Genomic DNA, 14,215 nt, shown 5'->3' with positions numbered 1-14,215 from the left:
TTTCTTCTTCTTCTTGCATGCATATCACAACAAATAGCTGAATTCCAACATTATAGTTTATTTTCCCGCACAATATTTCCATTATTTAAAGTAATTTTTCATTAGTTTATCAAATAATCATCAAAATCATCCTTATTTGACACTGACTGTGATTACACATTTGGCAAAGTAAGACATAATACTTGCTACAAGCTAAAATCTAGACTACAAAAAGCCCATTCAGCTGGTCAAGGCATTCTTGTGATTGCATAAAACATATTTATTATAAAAAGGCCACTTGGTCTATGTCATGTAAAGGGTATTCCTGTCACGTAAATATAAAGTCTTAGATCAAAGATTTTGTAATGTGCAACTTAATATTAGAATGAACTTGGCACTGGGTTATGGTATTAGTTGACCCTGCAGATAAAATACAGGATTTACTTTTCCATGTAAAGGTGTTGCTTCTTTGGAGTCACTATCATTAGTAACAAGTCAATATGCTAATCAGATCTGGCTCAGTTTCCTCAGAGATGATTGTCTCACATATTATTGGGGTTATAGCACAGCATGTTTAGTTTGATGTTCTCATCCCAGTGGCGCAGCAGCAGGAACAGCTGTCTGGCAGCTCCCTTCAGCCCTGCTAGGTCCACTCCCTCGGGCAGCTCCTGACAGCGCAGCCAGAAGTCTGCTTTTGCTGCCACCAGCTCCCACTCCATGAAGTATCCGGCACAACGGTGCTCGAGCCAGGCTAGAGCCACAGCTGTGGCCCAGCTTGAGCCCTCCAGGTCCTCTTGAGCCAACTGGCTGCTCCCCTGCAGGTCAGCAGGCTCTGCCAAAGAGCTTTCACATACATCTGTCTCTGATCCGCGACCGCTATCAGCCTGGCCGTGGCTCTGGCTCTGAGAGTGGCCAACAGATAGCTCCAGGGAACCTTCCTCGGAGCTGGGGAGATCAGGGGGTGAGGTGACGGGGTCTCGGTCAGAGAGGTGCCTTCGGCGAAGCCTAGGTTCCAGCATCAAGGGAGTGTCATCTGGAGTGTGGTGAAAAGGAGGTGCAGTTGGTTTGGCGAGAGAGCAGGAAGAAGGAGAAAAGGTAACATGGTGAATAGTGGGAGGTTTGGCAGAGGAGGATAAAGTTGGAGCGCTGGGAGATGTGCAGCGGAAGGGTGGACTGAGGCTGCGGCGGTGGAGGCTGTAGGGTGAAGCCCTCTTCAGGCGGTCCAAGGAGATCTGGACACAGTCGGAGTAGATCTCTGTCAGAAGAAAAGCTCCTGACGCCAGCTGCAGGCGCACCTGAGGAGACACCGTGGACATGTGAATTAATTAATGCATGCTTGCTAGATTAGAGCATATGTTGCCAGTGTCTTCACAGCTCACCAGGGGCAGGTAGTCTAGAGCTTCAGTTTCAGGTTGTTTCTCAGTCTCTGCAGACAGACAGTGGGACTTGAGAGGAACCTGCTTTCCGGATGAAATAGAGGACCTGAGTCTGCCAAGTGGGAACCTGGAATATATTCAAAGGGTTTTGGAGGGGATTTGAATAAATATATATCTGGGTGTAGGCCAAATTGGTGCCAATATTGCTTTTCATACAAAAAATTATTCAAATTAAATAATAAATCAGGAGAACAGTATTGAAAATGATGAACACAAAATGAAACTATTCTACTGGGGTATGATGGACACATACTAATTCTGCTAATTGGCATTGCAATGGCCTAATAGGACCCCCATTTTTTGCAGGTTTTTAGTGGTTATTTAGTCACTTAAAGGTTTAAGACCTTTTCTGTTATGTGTTTTAAGTTTTTGGCTATTCACATTATTATGTCAAATTTACTGTTTGACTGTAATGTTTGACTGAGAACATTCTTTTAATGTGTAAGTCTCACCTGGTGCCAAAGAAGCTCTCCATCGACTTGCTCTCTATAGATCGCTGTGATCTAGTGCATGCGGGGCCTGTTATTGCTGGAGCTGTAGCAGAGTAAGTGCTGCCCCCCATACCTGAGACAGCAGTGTGGAATAAAACATCAAACAGTATTGTTTCATCAGCACAGGGTTGAGTGAGGTTTCCTAACTGTTTAAAGCCTCAGTTTACCCAAATTACAAAAAATAATACTTTTGTTACACACCTCGCTGCAAACAGTTTTCAGTGGAACTGCTTTTGAAGAGAAATGATTGAAAGTGTTTTATGTGGATTATTCAGAGTACCAATAGAGGTGAGGAAGAAATTATGTTTGGGGTTTTTTGTAATTTGGGTGAACAGACCCTTTAAAAACTACCTCAGATTTTGTTTATTATCAAGTCAGAGGAGAGCAGTTCTGCTTTTTTTCTCCTTCCATACATACTCACCTTGAGTTATGAACCGTCTGTCTGGTCAGAAGCTGCTAACCTTGAGACTACACTGACACTAGAGTGTTTTCACTGAGCGAGTTGACAGCAGTACTTACTAGAGTCCCAGGATGTAAGGCTACAGGGTGAGGCAGGAGTGTCATCTCTGTCTGAGAGATACAAAGATTGTTGATGACCTAAAGTCTTGACAAGAGAAATGGGTGTTGGCATTATTCATTCTGTCTACCTGTAGAGTTCCAGGTGTCCTCGATCTCTTCACTGTCTCTACTTGTGCGCCGTCTGCCCAGACCTACAGAATAGGTCCTCTGCCTGCGGCTACCTGACTGGGAGCTCCGCCTGTTCCCCAAATGTATCCCTACACACACACATACACACAGCATATATACAGAAAAAGTTGTATTCAAGTAACCTGATCCACATAAGTTTACCCATGCTTTATATGAAATCAAATCTGTGTTTTTCCATGTAATTTTGACTATGAATGCTACAGTATGTGTGGTGTTGGTCAATGTTATGAACACCTGTATTTTGGGCGTCCATGCCCTCTGGCAAGCCTTTGTTGGTGTTGCTGTCAGTAGTAGTGAAGGCCGTGTACATACAGATGATGTTACAATGCTTGCTGGTCTGGATAGCCTTCATACGGTATCGCTTAGCTGAACCTAAGAAACCATAAAAAAAAACATCAAGCAAATGGTAAGAGGTATACAGTATGTATATTGCTTAAGATAACTGTTAAATCAATCATGTTTGAAGCAGGTAAACCTCACCATGTCCAATATCAGTCTCCTTCTCTGCCATTTTCTCAAAGTCTCTTATAACTGAGCGAGCAGTCAGCTGGTGAATGATCTCCTCCCATGATTCCCCTCCTCCTCCTCCAACTTCCCCCCCTCCTCCACATCCTTCAGCCACTGTTGTCTCCTGGCCCTCAGGGATCCAAAGGTGCTCCAGGTCCACAGTGACCTCCCAGGATACAGGTCTGCCACTCAGCAGGCCGTGAATGAGGGAGCGGCACTGAGCTGGTGGGGCATTCTCAGGGGGAATGGCAGTGAAGAGATACTCTGGGTCTGTGAAGCTGTCCCAATCCAGTGGAGAGGCAGGGAACAGGAGTCCATCTGATGGTCAGATTAAGAAAGAGAGGGGCAGATATTGGATGAAGGGGAAAAAAAGGACAGATAGTACTGCTTTTCTCAACACTATAGCTCACTGGAGTCGGTTAGGCTTCTGCAAGACAGGGTCCCTCTTGATGGGGGCTTCGTCTCCCCATCGCTTTCATCCAGCCTTCCTCCCAGTGCTTGGTCAAAGGAGACTCTCTCCAGAGCTCTTCTCAGGCGATGCATCTCCAGCTCGCCCTGGGGGGAAGAGAAACTCCGTGCTGCCATGGTTGAACGGGCCAGCGCTTTTTGTCTCCTACGAGACTCCTCACCTCCATCCAGACGCCCACTCTGGTTGTATGAGAAGGAAACAAAAGGTAGTCTAGGCAGACAAAGAGCAAACAACATCTGTGAACATTTGTCATATTTTGTGATATCCAGGAGTTACTGTTTAAGGAACTTTTGAAATTTTCTTTCACAGTGTACCCTTAACCTGGCTCATCAGGTATGGTTTCAGAACACTTTTCAACAACCCTCAATACTTATAGTCCAGTAAGAGCAAGACAGCTAGAGGTTGCACCCCTTTCTCAGAAAAACCAATATGTCTTATAGTCTTGTCTATTTGTGGACAGATTGGTATCTTTCATTTTTCTACAATAGATTTCTCCCGGTGTGATTGTTGAAACTTGTTACAAAGTAGCGGAAAGAGAAAAAAACAGACTGATGAAAACATTTTTTGCTATGAAACTATTGTAGCTGTGCTAGGGGACATCTTTTCATGTCATGTTATAGCAGTCTGTCAGACATCTGCTGGAATGTAGGAATGTTACCATTACCTTTTTCACCCCATTACCAGGGGCTTCAACTGAGAGGTTTTGCTGCCATGCTGAGTCTGCCCAGCGAGACAGGGATGATCTCTGTTCTGGAAGGGGCATCTTCTCAAGGCCTTGGGGTAAAGATCCTGTATCCAGCACTGAACCAGAGGAGTGCGGGTCAGGCAGAAAGGCCCTGTCTGCAGAGTCAGAGTTGGACGAGGCGTGTATGTGCGAGTGGGACTGTGTTTGTAGACTCCGCTCACTACTGAGGGAGCAGCGAGTGAGGACGTACTGCTCCTGGATGTAAGAGCTCTCCTGGATCCTCCTCCTCACATCACTGGACCAGTCTAGCTCCACACCTAGAGTGGACAAACACCAAGTGTTAATCACTGTGACATGAGGGGTTCAGGAGGCTAATGTAAGTTTTCCATTAATGTCTGACTGACCTGGGCTGGTGCCAGGGTCTGTGTCTCTGGCACAGGAGAACTCAGAGGAGATTTCTCGGGAGATCTCCCTCAGTGCCTCCTCCAAGTCAGCACCATCTGCACATGTCACCACCGGCATTAGCTCAGAGGCAGGAGGTGGTGAAAGCTCATCATTTGACTGGCAAAAATCTGAACCCGTGGAGCCACGATGTACACCTTTATAGCCCCGTCCCTGAGACAAAAATAAAATGTAAAAAAATATATATGAAAGTTAGATTTATTTTCCTCTGCAGACACAAGCAGAGGTTTACTTAATGAATGCACTGAAGTATACCTCTGTCTTTTTGGCTTTGAAATTTGTCATATCATACAGAGTACAATATCCAATGAGGCGATTTCCAGGGTAGAGTGGAGGGATTTCGTTGGGTGAAAGCAGAGCCTCCATGTTTTCGGGCAGGTACCAGTCAATCCGTACATCAGTCAGCACAGGTTCAAAGGCCTTTTTCAGGGACTTGATTAACTGAGGAGTTAGATTAATCACAATATTTTCAAATTAAAGGCTTTATAATGTATTGTTTTACAAAGGACTAGTGGCTAGTGACATGCAAAAAGTCAGATGCTTTATGTTTTCATCATTCAAAGTCAGATTATGCCTATAATTATTCTGCAAATATTATGTTCTCCAATAGGTGGCATTGCTGTAGTGCTGCAGACCTTGGGCTGGAGTCTCTCCTCATCATCCAAGAACTCTGTAGTACCTCCTGTCAGTTTGGCAACGCCCTGCAGGAGTCTCCTGCAGGCTCGGGGACCCAGGCCCAGGCCAAAGCATCTGCAGAGGTGATAGACATGTTACATTTTCATCACATCCCCTGAGAAAATCAAGGTATTATACCTCAATTATCATGTGAGAATTATATTTCATCTTCTATTACTGAGTGGTCCTTGATGCTTTGCACTATACATACTGTACAGTGTGTGTTTTTCTGTCATTTGGTTTTACTATCTGAGCAAATCAAGCACCAGTCATTTGCAACAACTCAGATTTACAACAAGCATCTCTTTGTGAAACATAATGGCATACATAGACTTTCTTGTGTCCCAGGAGAGAAAATTTGGAGTCATCACACAGACAGAACTGTTATTTGGGCGCTCAGAGGGATCACAAGCTATTTGGCTAATTGAGAGTTTGAAAAGAGCAGGGGACAGAATAATTAAAAAGGCTGAGATCTTGAGTGTTGTCTCTAAAAACAGCAGATCTTTCTGAATGACTAAATACTGTTAGCGCTACATAAATAAGAAGACAGAAAACTATAATGATATAAAAACAAGACAATAAACCCTATATTTGGTGCTACGGATAGAGATTGTAGTCAGTTTGCAATGTAATTTACATAATACATAATACGTTAAATTAGATGAATGACATGAGTGACAAAGAAACAACAACCATGTAGATAGTTTGTGCAGGGACAGCCAAATCACAGTGGAGAAAGTCAGTCCAACAGGAGAATACTGATGAGGGATAAATGGAGTTATTGTGCATTGCTGAAGGGCCTTGGGAAAACCAGAGGGGCGTGACTCTTATTGCAGAGGAGAGCACTTAACGGGATTACTGGGCGGGGCTGAAAATTACCTCAGCCCTTTCTTTTCTGTCTTTCACAGTGCTTTGGTCTCAGTTCTACAAGATGGCTGCTTCCTTGTCTCCAACAGTGATGCTTCCCATGTTTCCTATCACATGTCAGTTATAGAATAAATCTTTGTTGTTAAAATGAATAGACTATCCATTTTGTGTGTCTTTGCCTCTTATTGGACATCCTACTGGCACCTCTGTGTAGAACACTTATATTTCTAATAGACAGTTTAGTCTCTATACCTGCCAGCACATGTGTTTCTGCGGACCAGCTCCAGCACTTTAGCCACATTGGTGATGGATCCGTCTGTGACGATGAAGACCTGGCGAGGATATGAGCGCTGCATAGGCTGTTGGTACACCCAGGACAGTGCTCCTAGTAGGTTGGTGCCTCGCATGTCAGCTCTCATCCTCTGGACATACTCATATGCCTGCATTAGAGTGACCTACAGTATATATATATATATATATATATATATGGAGAGAGAGAGAGAGAGACAGAGAGAGAGAGAGAGAGAGAGAGAGAGAGAGAGAGAGAGAGAGAGAGAGAGAGAGAGAGAGAGATGCTATCAGATCTACTGCAAAGATTAGAACATTAGAAGCAAAAATCAGAAAACAACACCTGTCCATGACGTTGCCTGTGCAAACATCATCTGTGTTGTCAGGATAAATTCACTGTTTGATATCAGATGCCCCAATTACCCTGCAAGGGCAGGAAAGAATTGAATCGGACCTTCTCTAATAAAGAGAGAGCAAACATACACACACATTAGCACCTGCCTTAAAACCACCTCAAATCACACTGTGGACAAACATGCCTGACGAGAGAGGTGATGGAGGGACATCTCCTGCCTTACTGAAAATGCATGAAAGGTCACCATATGGTCAGGAGTGGTGTGCAAAGGCTGTTTGTCCTTGCAGCCCCTGGTCTGGATAAAACCTGATACTCCGCTACTAAGGCAACCCAAGGAACTGACCTATTGCCTGATTAGAGATGGACAGAGAACAGACAAACTAGAACAGACTGTCCTACATGGTTGACAAACATCTGCTTTCAGGAAACATGATCCAAATGTTCGATGTATTCTCTTTTACTGGTATATAATATATAATTTCTTTCGCTGGAATCTCTCTAAATAAATGCAGATTCAAATTATGTGTGAAACCAACATCAGTGCAGAGCTTGCTGGAGGTGAACAGGGGCTTGATGGTGGTGCCAAAGCCAACAATGTTGAGCATGGTGCCAGAAGGGAGACTCTTCAATGCTACCACCATGGCGTCCTGTGGAAACAAGAAGAAAGCAACATCAATGCACAAAATTACAGTCCCATATATGTACACTAACCTCCTCTTCATGGGTATGTTTTTTTTTTTTTGGTGCAGCTCACCTTTACACGACGGATGTTGGTTCCACTCATACTGCCACTACGGTCAACAAGGAACAGCAGCTCTCTGGTGGCTTTGTTCAGCTCCAGAGGTTCACACAGCAAGTCAGGACAAAAGTTCAGCATCAAGACGGGGCTACTCAGAATGTCCTTGTGGTACCGCTTCCTCACAAACTCCAGCTGCAGGCCAAGTGGAACATCGGCATGTTAGCTTTTATTACATGCAGTAACAGGGTTAGGACAAATGCATATCAAAGAGAATGAGATATCAAAGGCAAATAGAGGTAGTAAAGCAGTGTGGCGATTCACTGACCTTCCTCTCAGGTTCAGAATCTTTGCGGGTGCAGCGAATGAAATCACGGCGGGAACAGATCAGCTGTTCATATTGGCTGAAGGAGAGCCTGCCTCTCTCTATAATGACCAATGGGCTGTGAGGTTCTGTGACAGAGTTGTGTGAATGGAAGTCACAGTCAAAAATCTGAAAAATAACAGACAAAACAAGGCAGGAAGAATATTTTGGGAGACAGCTTTTAAATTGCTCACCACTGAGGTGCAGAATGATCTCTATGTGTCTGTCATATGGATGCTCCTGAGCCAAGGTGATGTAGGTGGCAGAGGCACTTTGGGCACTCGGGTCTGCATCTGCCCTCAGGGCATGAGTGGGGCTCTCCAGTCCTGAGAATTGATTTAGGATAAGATAATAAAATGGAAAAAAGGACAGGAGATTACTTCCTCCTGTTGACTCCCCCTTTGGATTTGGTGGTCTGGCTGTGTTTGGATTCAGGCCCTCTCTGTTTTCTGATGAAATTGCCCACACATATTTTACTTTCAATATTTCACAAATGGCTGAGTCAAGAACCAGTGAATCAAAATGATTTGAGAGGAGAGGAAGTACCGGCCAGTAGGCAGGCCCCTCTGACCAGCAGCTGGAAGTTGAGTTCATAGGGTGCTAAGTTGGCAGCTGGATTGGTGAAGATGGCATGGGCACACTGCTGCTCAGAATCTAGGACCCGGTCTTGTTTTCCTGAGGTTGCACCAAAACAGCTGGTTGATCTGAGGACGATAGCAATGTAGGTTATTTGAGAAAACCAGATACTGTTAATACATGTTGAAGAAGCAGTGATTAGTCTAGATTATATACATTTTGTGAAATGTACAATGTCAGATAAAGCATTTCAAAGTATTTTTAGTTAGTTGTAACATAAATATTGTGGTGTACCCAATCTCTTCTGATTTCCCCCCATTTTCACTCCTGCTCACTGGCATCTGGCCTGTGACAATCGGGGTAAGCAATGTTGGGTAGACGATGCGGATTGCTCCGTTTTCTAACGTGGGGAGTTCAAGTGTGGTGCTTATGATAACGGAAACTATATCCATGGGGCCAATGACCCCTGTGCCCACGATGAAGGTAGTTCTTTCCAGGTCTTCGTCCAGGATTAGATGCCCTGGATATAAAATACAGCAGGTACTCACATGTTAAAACAGACAAAAGGTTAATCACACTTTCCTTAAATTATAAATAACCAAAGACTGTAAAAGAATACCTAAATTTGTGTGGTGTAGGCTGTAGTAGGGAAATTATTCCATGTTCATGATACCACCGTTTCCAATAAAATACTATGCACTTCAGGTTGATTTATGTTTGTACTAAGTGAACGCCATTTCACCATTAGGCAGGCAGCCAAATCTATTTGCCTCTGTTGTCTGTCCTTTCTATCCTCAGTGAAGCTAAAACAGGACAGAGAAGGGACATACTGTAGCTATATTTGTATTCATGTTGAGACCAGATCATTACAACAGCAGACAACAGTCCTCAGTGGATGAAATGATACAGTACAAATGACAATTTTTCTCTTCAGTCTTACCCAATTTATTTTCTGAGCTAAGAGATAATTGTATCATGTTTTATGGGCATTTCAAGTAAGTATTTCATTAATATATAGAGCTTGATACATTTTTTGATGTTCAGATAGTCCTCATCAGGTCTGGGTTTTGTAAATCTAGAGTGTCTGCAGAACAGAGTAGCTTTATCTGTAAGTAAATTAAGTTCATGACTGCTCATTTACTGTTGGGCTTATTTATTAGAAGGCTGATTGATGATAATGTGTAGCCCCAAAAGCATGTGTAATGTGATGGCTCAACATAAATGCATATCTAATGTCTTACTTGTTAACGTTATGAAATCATGTCAAATAGATATATATGCACATTAACATCAGATCTTCTCCTTCACCGCATTCCTCTCCCCTCCGCTGCTCACCATTGGTGCATTGCATATCCATGTTGGAGCTCCCACAGCAGCCCCACTCTCGGCCATTCCCACAGTAGCCTTCAAGACCAGATCCCGGGCAGCAATCCAAACAGCAGTCCTGCAGCTTCCCTCGGCTCTGGATCTGCACCCCCACCAGCCGGCCCGCGATCACAGCCTCAAAGCCCACCACAACCTCCTTCTCCCTCAGGGGGTACACAAACACACCTGGAAAAAAGAATACAAGATTTTGAAATACTTTTGTGTCAAACAAGAAAGCAATGAAACTACACGACTTGTAACTACAACAGTATTTCAAAGCGCGGCAGATATATTGTAAGCATGATAATTGTCTTAAGGGTTTATTTAGGTTTTTACTATTTTAATCACTGGTGACTTTCCCTTGCTATTAATCTTCATGAGCGAAATGCCCTTTATGATTGATTTTAGCTCTTGCACCTTTCTTCTTGTGCCTATAGTATGATAGAGTACTCACTGTGCTTGTTTTAATAAACACTATTGTCATTCTCATTCCTTCAAAGCAAAGAAAAAATACCAATCGTCCCTGACTTTTGTCTCTTGAATGAAAAAAGCTGATTCCCCAAAGAAGGCAAATTCTGCAATATCCAAGTCACCCTCAACATACTTAAATCCATCCTAAATCAAAAGCTTTATTCAGGATTAATATGTGTGTGGATTATTAAATCTGAATCTGAATCTTTCAACTAATCATCAGTTTTAGATAAACTTTATCCCAAATTGAATTCTCTTCTTGGTACTGAATATTATTGTTATATTTTTTTTAAATATTTACTACTGTCTTTGTATCTCTAAACATGTCATAGTTCAGACCTCACAGAAAAAAAATGCTTGTTACCCATTAAATGAAGTAATGTCTACTTGTGACCCTTCATGTCCAGTAACACGTCTGCTGTTTGTGACCAGTTCCACAAAAGAGTGATTATGAGGTTATTAGCTTAGCCTACATTAAATAACAGCCTCTCAGATATCAATTGCTTGACATGACAAGATTTTATAGTGGTGAATTTAAATTGAATAAATTTGTTCTGCTGAATTTCATTAGCCTTTTTTGCTGAACAACTGCCATCCTTTCAGATAATAATGAGCTGGCTGATGAAATTATTACAGTCACATTTGATGCAGACCACTGTTTTGTCAAGTCATTTTTCTAGCCTGCCCTGTTACAATAAATTTTACTTTGGTATTAGTCAAAGCTTTCTAAACTGAATCTGAATGCAGTTTCTAGAAATTTACAGGTCTTACAAGAATGTATCCCCTGTGCACCCTCCACTCACCTTCAACAGACTCTATGTCTGCGTTGGCATAGGTAAGGTGTGCAGTGATGCCCAGGGAGCAGCCATTAGCACAGGATTTGATGCAGGAGGCCTTGAGTAGCAATGGTTCCCATGTAGAGCGGTTTCTCAGTCCCACCATCTTTTTAGGGCACCAACAAGCCTCTACTCTGCTGGTTGCATGAGAACACAGGTAAACAGACCAGTGAAATGGTCTGAGCAGACAGGAAGGGGAATATGTGAGTGTGCATTTTAATTCTCTCATTTTCCATTCAGTGCGCAATAACAATGATCTTTGCAAATCAAGTGTTATGCCAAACAAGCAAACTTGATTAATTCAGACCAGATATTTTGCTGCATTGATTAAAAGCATCTAAACTGCTTATTGGTTTCACACATTTTATGTATATATGCCTGCCTGGTACCTATTAACATGTACATACAGTATTAGCTCTTGGACATGTAACTAAGCTATCACTTCTCCTCAGGCTCTTAGCAACCAACTGTGATAGTTTGAGTGTAAGAGGCTTGGTCAATCATTAACACTGCAGGTACACACTTACTACTCTATGCATCATGTCTTGCATATGCTATCAGTGGCCAATCTGTATGCAAATCTACATGGACTTACAACTGCTGTCATACTTTCTCTCACTGAGCTGCACTCTTCGCTGACAGTAGCAGGGTGGTAGACTCTTCTATTTATAGGACAACAGAAACTTGTTAACTAATCATTCAATTTCTCTCAGAGTTTCCATGTAACTCAAGCAATAATTCTACCACTTAATAACTTTAAGTGCAGCAGGTGCAGGGGCCAGTGTGCAGATCACAGCTTGGTAGACTGCACAAATTTGTGTGTGTGTATGTACGCATGCAAGTTTGTGTACACACACACGCGCGTCTGTGTGTTTGCTGTGATCCAGCTAATGGTCTTTTCACATCTACTGTTCTAAAAAGATCAACAGCCTCCATCTGGCTACTGTGCTCTCAGCTCATAACAGGCAAATAAATGCCTGGTTTGTCAAAGTAGGGCAAACTGGCGCTGTCAGAATACACACAAAAGGAAAAGTACAACATTGCGCCCCTCTGTAGACTGCTGAGACTCACAACTGTGGCAATGCTGATGAATAAGCTTGAGAGACTGTCTGTTGATTTTTAATAGTGTGAGAGAAGAGATGTGCTGCATAGATAATTACTTCTTTAAAATTCAGAGTTGTGTGTCATGTGCAGTACCAGTCAAAAGTTTGGACACACTTTCTCATTCAAGTGCATGTGCATCTGTGTGCGTGGTCTTAATTACAGTATATTAACACTCAGTACAGAATGAAAACAGTACACATACACACATCAACCTTGGAAAGTTCTCCCTGAAAATGCAAAAAATAGTCAATTTATATATATAAAAAAAATACAGTCAATGATACATTTTGTTACTGTAAATGGCAAAGTTGTCATAGCAAAAAAATTAAAAGTAAACTCAAATCTTACAAGTGCATTCATTCTGTGAGGTTTAATTATTCTGTCTGGGTGTTTGCAGTAGCATAGCTGGCCAAGAGTTAGCTCTGGGCAACACTGCAGTCCCATTTTGTCAGTTACAAGCTGCAGATAACAAGCAAAATAATCATCCAGGAACACTTACTGTACTGTTCAGTGCAGTGTCTGATAATTTGCCTCTGTGTCCAGGCTCTGCATCACTCCACCATCACATCTGTTCGCAGGTTTCCCAGTGATACAGCGGTAGGAGTTTTCCTGGTATAAGATCCTGCTCTCTCCTCTCTCCCTCTCTCTCTCTCCCTCTCTCTCTCTCTCTGTCTCTCTCTGTGTGTCTTTCTCTCTCTTTCCACAAATCCACCAGTTGCCCTATAAGGAAAACAATCATTTCACAGAGTACAGTCATATGTCTGAATATGACTTTAGAAATATGGTATGAAACAACAGGATAAAAATAATCTGCATGTACAAACAGATTGTTTGGTCGGTTCTTGTATGAACTACCTTAAGACATATCTCCAACCATAATCTAGAGTAACTACATGAAATCAATTTCCAGTATGAGGCAACTGGTATGTAAGAATTCAAATATCCCTTTCAGTAGACCCCAAAGCCTCACTGCGTGCAGCTCTGCACTTACCTACATTCTCTGTTGATTGAAATGTCATCTGCTTACCTGCTCTGACCTAAACCACAGAGCTGATCAGAAACTATGATCGTGTACCTGCTGTTCAGGCACAAGCTAACACACAACGGTAAGTGAGGCAGAGTCTGCTTTTCATCCAGACAATTGGCCGTGATGGTAACAGCACCATAATTCATGGCTAATGGCTCGGCCAGAGAAAGGAAGGAGGGAGGGGGGTAGATGTGCTTTGCCTCTCTCAACAGGTCGGTCAGACAGCAGCAGCAGCAGGCGTGGGTAGGTGAGACCAAAGAAGCAGCAGTTTTTTTGTCTTCTCTTCTCCATTTTACAGTAATGGGTCCAATTATCACTGGCTATCACTGGCTACACATTTGAAAGAAAGAAAAAACAGTAAAACACATTTTATAAAGAAAATAATGAGAATATACTGAATGGCATAAGGAGGTAATGAGACATTTTGTGTGTTGATTTTATATATATTATTTGATTATTTCACTTTATGCAGTACTTACCTTTCTTGTGTTGTTCACTAAATATAAGACTAATGAATGATCCACAAAGTATGTTATCACCACTTAATTTTCCCATATCTACTTACATGAGAAATCCTGTAAATGAATGAGTAAAGGTGAAAAAGCTCAGTAATTCACTCAATAAGTATAGAGAGCCACAGAATGAAAGGAACATTTGACATCAATGGTATTTTTACTATCTAACACATAAAAAGAGGCAACAGACTTATTTTGACCAGGTTATAATAATCATTGATGAGTAATGAAATAATTGCCTTGGCCAAGAGGGCAAAAAAAAATTATAACATTTCTTTTGAACTGAATATCAAGTTACC

General features: G+C 42.3%; 1 protein-coding gene across 3 annotated transcripts; it reads right to left on the bottom strand.

The window, feature by feature from the left end:
* Positions 1–6: 6 nt before the first annotated feature.
* On the bottom strand, positions 7–12,963 carry vwa5b2 (von Willebrand factor A domain containing 5B2). 3 transcript variants are annotated; one of them, XM_067605679.1, is made up of 22 exons: positions 12,874–12,963; positions 11,238–11,407; positions 9,934–10,149; positions 8,893–9,118; positions 8,569–8,726; positions 8,217–8,348; positions 7,987–8,111; positions 7,677–7,853; positions 7,459–7,569; positions 6,532–6,734; positions 5,373–5,487; positions 4,993–5,178; positions 4,680–4,890; positions 4,255–4,592; positions 3,532–3,769; positions 3,095–3,439; positions 2,849–2,986; positions 2,554–2,682; positions 2,426–2,476; positions 1,868–1,979; positions 1,359–1,482; positions 7–1,274 (listed from the first exon to the last, which is right to left on the bottom strand). In XM_067605679.1, the coding sequence occupies exons 2-22, from the start codon at positions 11,374–11,376 to the stop codon at positions 522–524; spliced, it is 4,227 nt and encodes a 1,408-aa protein (XP_067461780.1). In that variant the 5' UTR covers positions 11,377–11,407; positions 12,874–12,963; the 3' UTR covers positions 7–521. The 3 variants fall into 3 exon arrangements, with proteins under 3 accessions (XP_067461780.1, XP_067461781.1, XP_067461778.1); XM_067605680.1 differs by having other exon boundaries at positions 11,238–11,404; XM_067605677.1 differs by having other exon boundaries at positions 11,238–11,449; positions 12,874–12,960.
* Between the last annotated feature and the right edge of the window lie 1,252 nt (positions 12,964–14,215).

Source organism: Thunnus thynnus, chromosome 12, assembly GCF_963924715.1.
Source record: "Thunnus thynnus chromosome 12, fThuThy2.1, whole genome shotgun sequence".
Taxonomy (NCBI): domain Eukaryota; kingdom Metazoa; phylum Chordata; class Actinopteri; order Scombriformes; family Scombridae; genus Thunnus; species Thunnus thynnus.
This window is presented reverse-complemented; position numbering and strand designations above follow the sequence as displayed.